This window comes from Phacochoerus africanus, chromosome 11 (genome assembly GCF_016906955.1).
Source record: "Phacochoerus africanus isolate WHEZ1 chromosome 11, ROS_Pafr_v1, whole genome shotgun sequence".
NCBI classification, from domain to species: domain Eukaryota; kingdom Metazoa; phylum Chordata; class Mammalia; order Artiodactyla; family Suidae; genus Phacochoerus; species Phacochoerus africanus.
This window is the reverse complement of record NC_062554.1, coordinates 106,615,399-106,632,520: the sequence shown is the minus strand read 5'-3', so window position 1 is coordinate 106,632,520 and position 17,122 is coordinate 106,615,399. Positions and strand designations below refer to the sequence as shown.

General features: G+C 40.0%; 1 protein-coding gene across 2 annotated transcripts in view; it reads right to left on the bottom strand.

Moving 5' to 3' along the window:
- The window catches only part of BCAP29 (B cell receptor associated protein 29), a 45,123-nt gene extending 28,381 nt beyond the window's left edge, over positions 1–16,742 (bottom strand). The window contains exons 1-5 of one of the 2 annotated variants that reach the window (XM_047754265.1): positions 16,673–16,742; positions 16,109–16,214; positions 11,165–11,265; positions 3,297–3,447; positions 1,563–1,698 (exon numbers count right to left, since the gene is read on the bottom strand). In XM_047754265.1, the coding sequence (XP_047610221.1) occupies positions 1,563–1,698; positions 3,297–3,447; positions 11,165–11,265; positions 16,109–16,200 (480 nt within the window). In that variant the 5' untranslated portion in view covers positions 16,201–16,214; positions 16,673–16,742. Of the gene's footprint in view, positions 1–1,562; positions 1,699–3,296; positions 3,448–11,164; positions 11,266–16,108; positions 16,215–16,317; positions 16,545–16,672 lie in introns of those variants that run through there. The other variant, XM_047754266.1, reaches the window with a different exon arrangement.
- Positions 16,743–17,122: the final 380 nt, after the last annotated feature.

Below are 17,122 nucleotides of genomic sequence, written 5' to 3'. Positions count from 1 at the left end.
TTGTTTTTTGCAATGAGTTTTGCCTTAATAGGTTTTAGAAAGTTTTTTTTTTTTTTTTAAGAAAGTTTTATATTGTACTATGTAACAGCTAATTCATTTACAACTAGTGAAAGGTGATGCTTACAGTTCTTTTCTCTAAGAGGCCGGAATAATTTTTAGGACTTGGATAATTCTCTTTTAGAACTTGGATAATTCTCTACTGTTGGATTCACAACGCCTTTTTTTTTTTTTGTTTTGGCTTTTTGGCTTTTAGGGCCATACCTGCTGCATGTGGAGGTTCCCAGACTAGGGGGTGCAATTGGTGCTGTAGATGCCAGCCTATGCCAGAGCCACAGCAACTCGGGATCCGAGCTGTGTCTGCAACCTACACCACAGCTCACGGCAACACCAGGTCCTTAACCCACTGAGCAAGGCCAGGGATCGAACCCAAGTCCTCATGGATGCTAGTTGGGTTTGTTAACTGCTGAGTCATGATGGGAACTCCTGGATTCACAATACTTTTTACATAAATATAACTTGGTCTAATATATAGACTGCTTGTACTTCATTAAGTTATAGTAGGGAAATAACCTTATTGCATTATTTTAGGAATAGTTCTACCAGTTCTTTTTTCATTTCTTTCTTTCTTTGTTTTTTAAGGGCTGCACTTGTGGCATATGGAAGTTCCCAGGCTAGGGGTTGAATCAGAGCTATACCTGCCAGCCTATGCCAGGAATCCCAGCTGCATCTGTGACCTACACCACAGCTCATGGCAATACCGGATCCTTAATCCACTGAGCGAGGTTAGGGATCGAACCCTTGTCCTCATGGATACTAGTTGGATTTGTTTCCACTGAGCCACGAAGGGATCTCCTGATTCCTTTTTAAGCAGACAAAGTATTTCAAGGAAAACTTATAGGGCCTAATATGAACTGAAAACAAGCTATGAGATCTGACCTCTAAATTTTAAACTTAAGAAAAAAATACTCAAAGTAATTTTGTATATTCCATTTGTTCTTTTTACTTAATGTGGAAAACATCACCTGATACACACTCTGAGCAGCAGGAGAAAGACAACATAGCATTCTCAAAGAATTATCAGCAACAGAACCAAATTAAAGATTTAAAATATCATATGCAGTTATCAATCTACGTCAACTATTTCCCTCTGCTTCCTATACAAACATCATTTAAAGACAAAAAAAAAAAAAAGGGGGGGCTTAAAAATAATTTAACCAAAAGGGAAATGGAAACATAGAGACTTATTAAAACTTGCTTTAGGTAATTAAGTAAAACTGATGGTAACAAAGGAATTAAAATTCATCCTCTCAAAACACTTGTTTTCTCCCTGGATCACAGGAAGTAGGTCCAATGGAGTTAACCTACTATGGAGGGAAACTATGAGAAAACACAAATCTAAAGATAATAAAATACTTCTGAAACATACTTTCATAGAATATTGTTATCATGGTATTCTACTTATCAACTATGAAAATTCTCTTTTTGGTGCTGAAAAATACTCTAACACCCCTTGGGAATATCAACAACATTCATATTAGATTTTAAGAAGAAAATTTAAATACCCGTTTTAGTCTTTCATTCTCTTCCATGAATTTTTTGGCAGCCTTGTTGGTACTTTCTGCTTGACTTTTAAGTACTCCTTTGTTTGATAACTCTTTTGCCAGCTGAGTAATAAGGGTAACCAGGCGTCTCAACACTCTAAGAAAATAAAAAAATGTCAGAGTAGTGTATAACTAACCATCAGAAACTGGGACCTTAAGCAGTAATTATCCAGTGACTCCCCTTCGGGTATGGGTGTGGAGGCGGGTGATGTTTAAGGGAAAAAACATATATGTATAAATATATATATTTGGCTTCACTCATGGTATATGGAAGTTCCTGGGCCAGGGGTCGAATCTGAGCTGCAGGTTGAACCAACGCCACAGCTGCAGCAAAGCCAGATCCTTAACCCACTGCACTGGGCTGGGGATCAAACCCATGCCTCCCAGAGACATGGACATGTAACACACTGTGCCACCCCGGAACCTCCAGAAATATATACCTATTTTTAATCCAAGACTTCTAGTCAAAACAAGCCTATGCCTCATTTTTTAAAAAAAATCTTTGCTAGAAGACTAGCATTTGTAATGAAGATTCAGTGGTACCTATTTTCTTTGTAGAGGCCTTTGGCCAGGAGAAATAGAAAACTGAATTTCAGTGTGGCAGGGCTAGGAAGAATTTTAATTTTACCTCAGTTCAAAATTTGCTATTTAAAGAGCACTATGTGAGGCTGGCCAAACCTAAAAACTATTCACTGACTTCTATTTATGGATAACTTCCATTGTTAGCAGTACTAATCATTATCTTCAGTTATTCATTCAACAGATATTTCCTCAGGGACTGGTTAAGCGTGAAATGCTGTGCTAGGCCCTGGGGACTTGGCAGGAAACAAGACACAGTTACTGCTCTTAAAGAGATTAGGTTCTAGTTGGGGAGGCAAGAGTTATAAAGCAGTATTTAAGGAGTCCCTGTTGTGGTGCAGTGAAAATGAATCTGACTAGCATCCATGAGGATGCAAGTTCGATCCCTGGCCTCGCTCAGTGGGTTAAGGATCCGGCACTGCCATGAGCTGTAGTGTAGGCTGCAGATGTGGCTCAGATCTCGCGCTGCTTTGGCTCTGGCACAGGCCAACAGCTACAGCTCTGATTAGACCCCTAGCCTGGGAACCTCCATATGCCGTGGGTGCAGCCCTAAAAAGAAAAAAACAACAATGAATGACACTTGAAAAGTACATATACCACACATTCTGTGGGAGTGTACAACAGGAGACGCACCTACTGTGGGGGAATGTTGCTTATGGATCTCAGCTTTCCTGAGAAAGGGGCTGAAGGGTGAGTTGAAATTAGCCAGAGAAAGAGGAAAGGGAAGAGTTTGCGCCGAAGGAAAAGCTGGCACGAAGATCCTAAAGCAGAAAGGAATTAGGTATACAATCAGAACTCTGATGCAGAATGAATGAATGAATGAATGAACAAATGAGCAGTGCAGGGCAGTGTGGGTGGAATGCGGCAAACACGTCAGAGAAGCGTATGAGAGGAGGCTCCAGAGAGAAGCAGGGGCCAGACCATGCAGGGCCTTAGGGGCCTATCAAACCTACAAGCCATGACTATGATGTAATATTTGAGTGTGTCATCTGAGTTATTTTATAAAGATGTTAGCAGACGAAATAGCCCAGAAGAAAAAAAATCTATATAGAATCGGCAGAAAAAAATGAGAAACATAAATCATGTTTTAAAATTGTGCTTAAAAAAGCAACTTACAGCCAAAAAAATAATGAAAATCCAGAAATGTAAAGATTTCTTTGAGACCTAAAGAGTTTCATTTGTGTATGTTCATAGGCAGCAGGTCTGCTGGCTGAGCTCCTTTCAATGGCATGAGCTGAGGAATACTTTCTTACTTCTCTTACAGCATCTATTAGAGAAAAAGAATGAAATATTACTTTCAGCTTTAAAGAATATAAAGTTATTATTAAAATGGGAAGCAGTTTTAGAATAACTGACCAAACTTTTAGACAATGGACTACTTTAGGTGGAGGCTCTCTGTCTTTCTTCTGCAGTACCTGGGAGGGTATCACACTCAGTAAGTGGATAGTGGTAAACTTTGAATGTCACTGCATTTTGCTTTTTACTATTCATCTGGTACTCACCATCACTGTGCTCTCACCTCTAGCTATACTGCATCTATTATCTTTTACTTTTTCTAGCCTTAACAGGTTGGTTAAAATTCAACCTATTGACAATAACATATATCCCACCACGACCAATTCCAGGAGACTATCTCATTTCTCTTATTGCACTAGTATTTTATTATATCTATTATTCCCCTCCCCCCCCCCTTTTTTTTGTCTTTTGTCTTTTTAGAGCCGCACCCTCGGCATTTGGAGGTTCCTAGGCTAGAGCTTGAATCGCAGCTACAGCTGCTAGCCTATGCCATAGCCACAGCAACACCAGATCCAAGACACATCTGCAACCTATACCACAGCTCATGGTAATGCTGGATCCTTAATCCACTGAGGCCAGGGATCAAACCCACAACCTCACAGTTCCTAGTCGGATTCCTAGTGCCATGACAGGAACTTCCCCTCACTCTTTTTTTTTTTTTTAAAGCTGAAGTATAGTTGATTCTCAAAATTTCAGGTGTACAGCAAGGTGATTGAGTTATATATTTGTATTCTTACGCATTTTTTTCATTATAGATTATCACAAGATATTGAATATAGTTCCCTGTGCTATACAGGAGGTCCTTATTTATTTTATATATAGTACACTATTACTTTAGATTATTTATTACTGAAATTGTTGAGATTTTAGAAATAGTTGATTACACTGAGGTTTCCACTGACATAGATGGGTTAAAATGAGATTGATCTATGGTGGCACATGGTCTCCCAACTGGCTTGTGGATGGCACCTGCTCCTGGAAATGTTCAGATAGCTGCTCTTTGACGCATTTAATTCTGCTAAGCCTTTAGATTCAGGGGAATCACTTCTTTCTAATGGAAAACAGATTTCATATTATAGCATCTATATTTAGTGCACTCTTAGTCACTGGATTCTTGTAGTCCTAGGGAATATATCTGCTTAGAAGTCACAAAGGCCATTGGAGGAGTTCCTGTCATGGCTCAGCAGTTAGCGAACCCAACTAAATCCATGAGGATGCAGGTTTGATCCCTGGCTTTGCTCAGTGGGTTAAGGATCCAGCATTGCTGTGAGCTGTGGTGTAGGTCATAGACAGGGCTCAGATCCCATGTTGCTGTGGCTCTGGCGTAGACCAGCGGCTACAGCTCCAATTCGATCCCTAGCCTGGGAACCTCCATATGCCACAGTTGCAGCCCTAAAAAAGACAAAAAACCCACAAAGGCTAGTGGAGTTAACCAAGTAGGTTGCTCCTTTCATGTGGCCATCAGCATTCACAGGAAAGAGTTATTGCCATACAGGAGAGAGATTCCAGGTGGAAAATCAAGGCCATTTTTACCACTATTCTAATTAACTATTATTTTTTTGGCTGCACCTGTGGCACATGGGAGTTCCCAGACCAGGGATCTAATCCGAGCCACAGCTGTGACCTACGCCACAGCTGCAGCAATGCTGGATCCTTAACCCACTGTGCCAGGCCAGGGATCGAAACTGCGCCACTGATGAGACAACACTGCATCTTTAACCCGCTGCACCACAGCAGGAACTTTAAAAAAAATAGCAGCTTTATTGAGATAAAATTCACATACCATAACATTTATCCCTTTGTATAATTTGTGAATAATTCAGTGGTTTTGAGATATATTCACAAAGTTGTGTAACCCTCACATTAATATTTTCATCAACCCAAAGAAAAACCCTTATATTCCATAAGAATATCATCCTTCCCCATCCCCCATCTCCTGGTAAACACCAATCTACTTTCTATTTCTCCACTTTTGGCAATTATGAATAATACTGCCATGAACATTCATGTATAATTTTTTGTACTGACACAGGTTTTCATTTCTCTTGGTACAGACCTAGGAGTGGAACTGCTGGATGACAACTCTACATCTAACTTTTTGAGGAACTGCCAAACTATTTTCCAAAGCAGCTGTACCAGTTTACATTCCCACAAGAGGTGTATAATGGTTCCAATTTCTCCACATCTCCACCAGTACTTGTTATCTGTGTTTTTTTTTAAATGATTTTAATTTTTTTCCATTGTAGCTGGTGTTATCTGTGTTTTCGATTACAACCATCCTGATGGGTATGAAGCGGTTTTGTTTTGCACTCCCCTGATGGCTAATGTGTTACGTATCATTTCACATGCTTATTGACCATTTGTGTATCATCTTTGGAGAAATGTCTATTCAGATCCTCTACCCATTTTTTTTTTTTACTCACTTTTAAATTGGGTTATTTGCCTTTTGATTTGTTCTCCAAATGTCTATTATACTTTTGGGGCGGGGGCAAAACGGCGGCATAGGGAAATTCCCAGGCTAGGGGTCAAAGTGGAGCTACAGCTGCCAGTCTACATCACAGCTCATGGAAACAGTGGATCCTTAACCCACTGAGCAGGGCCAGGGATTGAACCCGCATCCTCATGGATACTAGTCAGCTTCATTTCCGCTGAGCTGTAATGGGAACTCCTTTTATACATTTTTTTTTTTTTCCAAACTGGGAAATACATAATGGGCATTCACTGCATATATTTATGTCTCTTTGGCCTCTTTTAATGTAGAATACACACAAAAAGACACTGACTAAATTGACAGGCCAATTGTTCTATAGAGTCCACATATTCTAGATTTATCTGCCTGTGGTGTAGTAATTTATCTGACCGTAGTAATTTGTTTCCAAAAAAAAAGTAACTCCTGTATTTCCAAAAAACTAGGCATCAGATATAAAGATATGATTGGATCAGGTTTAATACTTTTGGCAAGAATCCTTCATGGCTGATATCATAAAATTTAGCCTGACCCATACTTTTTGTTGCTAAATTTGATTACTTGATTAAGATGATGTATTAGAGTTCTTAAGAGGAACAGAACAACAGAGTGGGTGTGGGGCAGGGGTGGTGGGGAGGGAGGAAGGGATGGGAGGGAGATACTTACTTAAAGGAACTGAGATATAATTCACATACCGTAAAGGCTTTTTAGGTCCAGTATTTTGAATGGGACTAAGCTGAATCCACAGATCATTTTGGGAAGAATAAACACTGTAATGATAGTGAGTTTTCTAACTGATAAAAATATCTTCACTTATTTTCACCTTCTTTAATTTCTTCCAGCAATGTTTTTGTAACTTTCATTGTTGAGATCTTGTACATCTTTTATAAAGTTCTTTTCTAAGTTTTTTTTTTTAGGCTTCTTAGTGTACTTATAAAAGGAATTTTTAAAGATTTCACTTTCGAATTACTGCTTATAGTACAGAAATGCATTTCATTTTTTTTCTTTCTTTTTGGCTATGTACTTGGTATGTGGAAATTCCCAAGCCAGAGATCAAACTTGCACATCAGTGACCCAAGCCTACAGCAGTGACAACGCTGGATCCTTAACCCACTGCACCACCAGGGCACTTCTAGGGCTGTTTTATTTTTAACTTGTAATCCTTTTGCTTTCTATTTTTTTTCTTGACTTATTATTATCTTGGTTAAGAAATTATCACTTAATTGAGTAAAAATAGTGAAAGTGGACATCTTTGTTTTGCTCCCAATATATGGGGCTAACTTTCTTTTCCTTTTTTTTTTTTGTTTTTAGGCAAGAAATAGATTTATTAGGACAGGACGCTTGTGAGAGATGCAAGCAGGCAGGCATGGAAGCTCTTGGGGCTAACTCTCAAAATTTGACAAAGGATGATGCTAGCTCTAGGTTTTGCAGATGCTCTTTATCAGAATGAGGAATTTTCCTATTTCTAAGTTGCTAACTGAAAAAAAAAAGATTCAATGTTTTCAATATGTTATAAAATAGTTAACACAATAAGACTAGTTAACAACTATTACCATGAATAGTTACAGAATTTCTTTTCCTTGTGATAGGAACTGTTAAGATCTACTCTTAAGAGTTTCTGTTGTGGCTCAGTGGGTTAAGAACCTAACACAAGGTCCGTGAGGATGCGGGTTTAATCTCTGGCCTCACTCAGTGGGTTAAGGAGCCAGCCTTTACTGAAAGCTGTAGTGCAGGGCAGTTTCAGCTCTGATCTGGTGTTGCTGTGGCTGTGGTGTAGGCCTCAACTGTGGCTCCAATTCAACCTCCAGCCTGGGAAATTTCATATGCAATACAGCATTTAAAAAATTTAATTTAATTTAATCACATCTGCAGCATGTGGAAGTTCCCAGGCCAGGGACTGAACTTGCTCCACAGACCTTTAATCCACTAGGCCCACTGGGGAACTCCTACAATATCGTATTACAGACCACAGTCACCATGTTGTATATTACATCTCCACGACTTGTAACTGGAAGCTTGAATCTTTTGACTCTTTTCACCCATTTCACTCATCCCAATGCCTGACAACTACCAATCTGTTCTCTGTTTTTATTAAGCTTGATTTTATTTTACATTTTTAAGATTCCACGTATGAGTGAGATCATACAGTATTTGTCTTTCTCTGACCTATTTCACTTAGCATAATGCCCTCAAGGTCCATTCACATAGTCACAAATGGCAAGATTTCATTTTTTTTAATGGCTTAGTCATTTCTCACATTGCCTCAATAATATAGTAAAAGCATGATAACCACTACAAAACAACTAAAAACAACAAACAAAATAGTACTCATGAGTTATTGTGAGCAGGCCAGAGGAACCAAATAGTACTATGCAGGTCATTATTCTTTGGCAATGAAACATGAATAATATACCTAAATCCACTATGCAAAAAAATGCTAAAGATTAAGCAATACTATCAGAGAATAAATGTAAATAGTCATAGAAGGTACTTGTAGAATGAATCACTTGCATAATAATGAAGAGCCCATGTCTGAAAGGTGGGGTGGGGGAAACAATAAGGGGAGGGTGTGACACACAGTCAGTTTTCTATAAGCCACTTGGAAATAGTCTTTTCTGGGATCACTGTGGAAGCTTTCAAATTCCTGAGATGCATTTCTGCTCACACTAAATTTATTCTCCTGGGTTTCCTGCTTCCTTTCTGCCTGTTCCAACTTGCTTTAAAACACACACAGATGCACTCACACTTTCAGTTAGTACCGGCTCGAGGAATATAAACACCTTGTAATGATTACCTTATTGAGAGATAACCAATAAGGAAAAAAAAAAATCCAAAATAAAAGATGAATTAAGTTTGAGTAATTCAAACTACTGGGTTTGGATTATTTATACCAATGGCATTCTAGTGGATGAGAACACTGGACTAAGTACTTACATACGTTCTGCACTTAAACCTTCTAACACCTCAGGGAAGCAGGTGTTACTACCCTACTGTTGTGAAATGGAAATACTGAGGCTTTGTGGCTAAGTCCCTATCTGCCTGTCTTTACCATCCACAATTAAAGCTCCTGCGTTCATCATTTGTTATGTTCCTATTCTTTGGGAATTAATTACTCCCTTTGCCCACACAAGTAGGCTCCAGCCAGTAGTCAAGATTCTGCTTTGTGTCCCTGACCCCTGGCCATAGTTTATCCAATGAGGACAGGACACCTGATGCTAGCTGGTCAGATTTTTTTTCCTTAGAATTGGAACTGGGATTCAGAAATGGCTAGTGGATACATGTAGCTGGAGTGACAAAACTTGGTGACTGTATGATGCCTATTTAGTGCCCTGGGAGTAGAGTCTGGACCGATAAGGAAGAATGAAGTAGACCCAGGGAGAACTGCCAAGATACAAAAAGGACATTTCAGTGCCTAGGAACATGGCTTTCTTCCTTCCCTGGGCTGCTCTGAAACAACTCTCTATTTTATTTTAAATTCCCCTTTCTTGCTTAAGTGAGCTTGAGTTGGTTTCCCATGTATGTAACCGAAAGAAACTTGGCTGAAATTTCCCTTCCTTATATGGATATGTGGCAATTTTCAGTAGAAATTCTTATGATAATTTTAGAGTTAGAAGGTCACAATATACTTCCAGAGCTAGTAAGAGCTTCAGAGATTATTTCCTCTCTTCTTACTTTGCAAATGGATAAGCCAAACTCAGATGAAATGACATTCCAAAGGTGTTTTAGTTCGCTGGTGGCAAAGTTGGGACCTGTTTTCCTTAATGTTTTTTACTTGCTTCGTGTTATTTCTTCTATGACTGGGGATTCAATCACTAACATTAATAACATACCATTAATGAGACAGGTACATTTTAAACTGAGGCACAAACCCATTCACAACCCTGATACAATTACCTACTCATACCTTCTCACACCAGTTACTCCCAGTTCATAAAGAGGATTCCACTTCAGAGGTTGGTGGTATGGAATGTGAAAACATTTTCTCACAAAACAGTGGCATCCATGGTGGTTATGGCCCCAGGTCGGCCCCTGTAAAACCTACCTAACCCACAACATAATTCCAAGGGAATTCTGAGGGAAAAGATACTCTGCAACAGGTATCAAAGGCTCATGTGCCAAGAGGTAGCTGGGTAATCTCGGACAAATTACTTAATCTCTCAGCTACTCCTAAAAAACACAGTAATTATTTAGAATCATGGAATTTCCGGTTTGACAAGAACCTTAAAGGTCTACTTCTAATTTCTAAGACACTTGTTATCATGAATTTTCAAATATGCTGAAAAACTAGTATAATAAACATATTTCCACCGCATAGATTCAACAATTGTTAGCGTCTTGCCATATTTGCTGTACTTGTCCTTTTTTTTTTTTTAAACCATTTGAAAGTAAGCTGAAAACATAATGACACTTTACTTCTAAATATTTCAGCATGCAACTCCTAAGAATAAAGATATACGCCTATGTTACAGCTATTGGTAAATGTTTTCTATAAAGGGCAGATAGGTTTTAGACCACATGGTCTGTTTCAGCTATCCCACTCTGCAGCTGTTCATGGAAACATGCACAGATAATACATAAACAAATACGCGTGGTTATATTCTAATAAAACTTTATTTATAAAAATAGGCATTTGGTCTGCAGGCTGTAGGTTGCTGACTTCTGCTATATAATAATAACACTGTTATAACAACTAAAGTTAACAATAATTGCCTCAATATTATCTAACAACTAGTCCACACTCAAATTTTTGTAGTCTTCAAATGTCTGTGTTGTTGTTTTTCAATCAGGATTCAATCAAGATTCACACCCTGCATCTAAAACTCCTTTTGAGGGCCTACTGATTCTATTCCTCTGTTTGTCTCCCTAACAGCTAGGCCCTATGGGTGCCTAGGTCCCTACAATAACAAAGAATTGTATAACTGCTAACTGAAAACTAGGCTATGTATCGCTGCATATAAATCTTAAAACAATGTCAAAGAGATGAAAAACCATTGTACTCTGCTGAAATGTATGCTTATGCATACAGAACAGTAATATCTACCAATTACCTATCAATATATCAATTACCTAGTCTATACGCTATCAATATACTATATAACATAAGGTCAACTGTATACCAAAGGCACCATAAACTTAAATAAAAACTAATGAATTCATTAATAATAATAATAATAATAACAATTATAGTTAAGCTTAGTCAAAGAAGGAATCGAGTACTTACCTAGAAATAGAACAATCAATAGGACTATAATAGTAAGAAAAGCCTTGTTCCAGAAAGTTGCAATTTTACCCCAGACGCTAAATGAAAAAATCTTCTGCCATCTGTAAAGCAATATGACTACATTAGGTTTAACAAAAATCAAAAGAAAATTTTCAGATACTTTCTAAATACTGAATTAACATTTTGGTAATTATGTAGTGAGTGAAAAGAATGACAAAATTTTAAATTTTTATGTCATATTAGAGAATTATCAGTTCTTATCAAAAATGTCTCATGAAATATAGGACAACTTCTTGCAAATTTATAATAATATGACATTTGCTTATCTTTGGTCTCGTGGCTTAAATATTCTAAAGTAAAAATAACTGAAAGTAAACACACAGTGGGAGTTCCTGTTGTGGCTCAGCATTAACAAACCCGACTAATATCCATGAAGTCGAGGGTTTGATCCTTGGCTTTGCTCAGTGAGTTAAGGATCCGGTGTTGCAATGAACTATATGGTGTAGGTCACAGACTTGGTTTGGATCCAGGGTTGCTGTGGCTGTGGTGTAGGCCGGCAGCTGTAGCTCTGATTCAACCCCTGGCCTGGAAACTTCCACATGACCAAAAAGAAAAAAAAAAAAAAAAAAAAAAAAATATATATATATATATATATATATATATATATATATGATCAAAATCTTAAAAAGGAGTTCTTACAGTAAAATGTTAAACTCCTGATAGAAGTTATCACTTTATACCTTCCCTAATAAGGATAATAACTCAGAAATAACAAAATATTTATTTTCCTAACAACTAGCAACACTTCAGGAGTAGGGAGATCTGACTCCCTATACTATTTATTTTTTTAAAATAAAAATAACAGATTCATTTTTTACATCTACTTCAAGTAAAAGAGCTTCTCTACTTTTATCACAGGTAATTTAAAAATCACTGAGGTGTTATACACATCTTAAATATGTGGCTTGATGGATTTTTACGTATCTATATACCCATGTAATTACCATCCAGATCAAAATCTAAATATGGAGAAAATTAAATAGGGAAATAGTCTAGATAGAATGAACAATATAATCAAAGAAAGTGTGGTAAAAAAGCATCGGTTATAATGGCAATGAGTGGAGTTCCCGTCGTGGCGCAGTGGTTAACGAATTCTACTAGGAACCATGAGGTTTCGGGTTTGATCCCTGGCCTTGCTCAGTGGGTTAAAGGATCCGGCGTTGCCATGAACTGTGGTATAGACTGCAGACGCGGCTCGGATCCTGCGTTGCTGTGGCTCTGGGGTAGGCCGGCAGCTACAGCTCCGATTAGACCCCTAGCCTGGGAACCTCCACATGCCGCGGGAGTGGCCCTAGAAAAGGCAAAAAGACAAAAATAAATAAATAAATGGCAATGAGTGACAAAGTATTCCATCGCACAATTCGAAGTGTAACAATCTTTGCACAAGGGCATTTAAAATGAGGAACACAGAGTTCCCATTGTGGCTTAAGGGAAATGAATCTGACTAGCATACATGAGGATACAGGTTTGATCCCTGGCATCGATCAGCGGGTTAGGATCCAGTGTTGCCTTGAGCTATGGTGTAGGTGTATTCTGTAAAGCAACAGTCAAATTCTTACAACTTAAAAAAGTTTTAAGCAGTATCTGTCATGGTGCAGCGGAAACAAATCCACCTAGGAACCAGGAGGTTGTGGATTCGATCCCTGGCCTCGTTCAGAGGGCTTAAGGGTCTGGCATTGCTGTGAGGTGTGGTGTAGGTCGAAGACACAGCCTTGGATTCTGAGTTGCTGTGGCTGTGGTATAGGCTGGCAGGTGTGGCTCCGACTGGACTCCTAGCCTGGGAACCTCCATATGCCGCAGGTGGGGCCCTAAAATAAAAGCAAAAAAAAAAATAATGACAATAAAAAATAAATTAAAAAAATAAAAAGTTTTAAGATTATGTTTTGAAAACAACTCTAATTAATAACATGAAATTGGTGGAGTGAGGGAGATTGATACAGATGCAGTTTCTTTTGCTTCTATGCTTCCGAACCAAGGACACTATTCAAATTTTACATTACAGAAATCTGCATCTTTAGAAAGAACACATGAGCGGCAACACCTTGATCTAGGTCCAAATGCAAAGTCACATTTCAAGTAAACTGACAGTATAAAAGGGAGCACAAAACAGATCCCCTACAGGAACAACTAGAAGTTTATAAGGCTTAATTCAAGGAAAAGCTAATAAGAGCTACTATATGGAATCCTCATTATAGTTCTGTTCTAAGCACTTTACATGTTTTGGCTCATTTAATCACCTCAACCACCGTAAGAGGTGGATGCCCATATTACCTCCATTTTACAGATGAGGAAATTGGCCAGAGAGGGTAAATAAACACCCAAGCTCACATAATAGCACAGAGAGCTGGCATGCAAACTCAGGCAGTCTGACCTCTGAGCATGTATGTGTTTTGTTTTGTTTTGTTTTTGGCCAAGCCTGCAGGATGTGGAAGGTCTGCGCCCAGGGATCAAACTCACCACACAGCTGGAACCGGAGCCAAAGCAGTCACAATGCCAGAGCCTTAACCCACTGGGCCACCAAGGGAACTCTCTGAGCATGTGTCTTTAACCAGTGGGTTATGTGAGAAAAAAGTAGACAGACAAATTAACTGAAGACTGAAGGCTTTTCTTTGAAGATTATGGTGATTATACACATAAAGATGAAAGGTGTGGATACACACAGCAAGAACATATTGTAAATGATCTGTATGCATACATATCATATTTTTCTTATGTACATTTGTATATGAGAATATATTTATATAATGTATGTACATATACACAAATCTATCAAATAGCTACTTGATTAGGATAGGAAAAAATTATATTTGGCAGGAAGATAATGATCCATAATTTATGGGCCATCTTTCATGGAGAAAAGATCAACTGACAAGAAAAACTCTGTCAATTCTTAAGCCTTATTTACAAGTCAGATGTTTCTTTCTTTTGAATATAGGATTCTATTGTTGCAAATATGCCAAAAAAACTTAACAGGGTCTTACTGAGGATTTGAAACAAATTAACAGGATAAGAGATAGGATGATGGAAAAGAAAGGCTGAAAGACAGATTCTTGTCCAGAAATGCCACAGATCACCTAGATAACCTTAGGCCACTTTACACAGAATGAGTGGGTTGAGGGAGTTCCTTGTGGTGCAACAGGTTAAAGATACCAAATTTTTACTGCTGTAGCTCATGTCACTGCTGAGGTGCAGTTCAATTCCTGGCCCAGGAACTTCCACATGCCGCAGTCCAAAAAAAAAAAAAAAAGAATGAGTGGGTTGAATAAAATCATCTTGAAGACCCCTTCTTACTGTATAATTTTCTCTTCTGTAAGGAAAAATAATGACACAGCTAATAGACAAATACAGAAGTGAGTAGAAATCCAGGCAGGAAAGATGCAAGTTAAAAGTTGTGAAAGATTATCAGACCCTGAGTGTAGATAAAAACTTTCATAAGTCTATTCTGGACAAAGGATTTTACTAAATTTGAGTAGGTTATCTTTAGGATCTCATTTATGAAAGATTTTCTTCATGTGAACAAATGTCGTGCAACATTTTTTTTTTTTTTAAATGGCTGTACCTGTGGGTCCAGGAATTGAATCTGAGCCATAGTTGCAGTAACGCTGAATCCTTTCTAACCCATCGCTCTGGCCTGGGGATTGAACCTGTGCCTTTGTAATGACCCTAGCCTGTTGCAACTGGATTCTTAACCCACTGTGCCAGAATACAGCGGGAACTCTTGCAACTTTTTTTTTTTGGTCTTTTTAGGGCTGTACCAGCAGCAATATGGAGGTTCCCATGCTAGGGCTCGAATCAGAGCTATAGCCATTGGTCTATGCCATAGCCACAGCCATGTGGGATCCAAGCTGTGTCTGTGACCTACACCACAGCTCAAGGCAATGCTGGATCCTTAACCCACTGAGCAAGGCCAGGGATCAAACCTGCATGCTCATGGATACTAGTCAGATTCATTTCCGCTGAGCCACAACGGGAACTTCTGTCTTGCAACATTTTTATACAAGTATTTCATCATGGAATCTGGATTGAAAACTGAATAAGTGGATCCAAGGCTTCAATTAAATAGTATTTAAAGCCTTGTGAAGGTCCTTTATTAGCATTTATAATATATTTTCATTAATTCTGTGTGATGATAAAGTAGTAAAAGTGCCATTAAACAAACATTAATGAACTAGTGAGGCCAAAACTAAGAAACATTTATAGGCTTAAATTTCTTTCTTTTCTTTCTTTTTTTTCAGGGCTGCACCTGTGGCATATGGAAGTTCCCAGGCTAGGGGTTGAATCAGAGTTGCAGCTGCACCACTATCAGATCCCAGATCCTAGCCAACTCTGAGACCACAGCTCACAGCAAAGGCGGATTCTTAACCCACTGAGCGATCAGGTATGGAACCTACATCCTCTTGGACACCAGTGGGGTTCTTAACCAGCTAAGCCACAACAGAACTTCTAAGCTTAAGTTTCAAGTCGTCATTCCACTGTCCCGGTGAAACCACGTCTGCATCCATGCTGTCCTGGAAACATCATTTACCATTTACATTTATTGAGTTCATAGTTCTAATTCAGGTCAATAAAACAAAGGTAAAAGCTGATGTGACAAGGCAGGTGTCAAAAGTATGACTAGTGCTTTATTACATCTATTAATCAACAGAACCAGAAGGCCTACACCCTTTTCCTTTTAGAATGGAGTTATGTGTACATATAACTTTTATATAAAGTGATATTTTAATATGGTTATTATACATTACCTAATTGGTGTGTGAGTTTATCTTAAAAGCACCTTTTATATAATCACTTAAACTCTTAATCTGAAAATTTTTCCATAACACACTAAACCACCTAAAGAGGTAATGGTAAATTGATTATTGTAAGGATTTGGAGGTTTCCTACCTCTGAGGAGGAATAAAAGGTAGACAGAAGATTAAAATGAGTCCTATTTCAGCGTAAAGAAAAGTCGCAACAGCCGCCCACTGAAGTGTCATTTTTTTCTTCACACCTAAATAGAGGAAACATTTTATTTTACTCTGCCGCCTTTCAAAGAAATCTGGGTTAAAGGCCAAGCCCCCGGGAATAATGCTCCCTCCCCGCCGCCGTCCGACCTTCCCCTAAACCGGAGGCGCCCGGCGGTGATCCGCCGCGGGGCCGGAGGGGAGAGAGCAGGACAAGGATGGGCCTGGAGGTCGGGTCTCCACCTCCCCGGCAGCTGTGCAGAACCGGCCCGGGACGCCCTGGCAGCGCAGCGGCCGTGCTTCCCGTCCACCTTGGCGGCGTCAGCAGCCTAACGCACCCTCCGCTAACGCCCCGCGCCCTGGGGGCCCTCCCCGCTCCGCGAAAGCGCCGGGGGCAAGACCAGGCCCGTGGCCCAACCGCGCGGGGGAGGGTGGGAGTGGCGCGACCCCGCGCTCCACGCCGCCTCGGGCCACCGCGGCCCCCGGGGCCCCCGCCGGGCCTTACCCCGCCAGCCGCCGCCCGGCTGCCCGCGCAGCTCCGCGGCCGCCGACGCGAGGGACGTCACACGCCGCAGCGGGGGAGGGGGAGCGGGGCGCGCCCCACCCTGACCCGGCCCCCTGCCCCGGCCGCCGAGCCGCCCGCTCTCTCTCCCCGCTGGGGCCTGGGTCCCCGCCCCCGCCGACCGGGGAGGAGGTGCGAACACGATAATAGCAATAATTGTTTTCTAATTGGTGGTGGAGTTCGTGGGTGACTGACTCTTCGATCCCGTGCTTGGGGGCTCCCAACTACAACTTATGCGCGAGAGCCAACTTAAAATTTCTCAGTTTCCGTGGTAGGGGTGCGGTTAACCGACGTTCGGAAAGAGCTTGGGGCAAGGCGCCGGAGCGGGAGCACTGGTGAGGGTGCTGCTAGTTCAGGGGACGCGTCTAAAACGCTCCCCTTTCCTGGTTCATA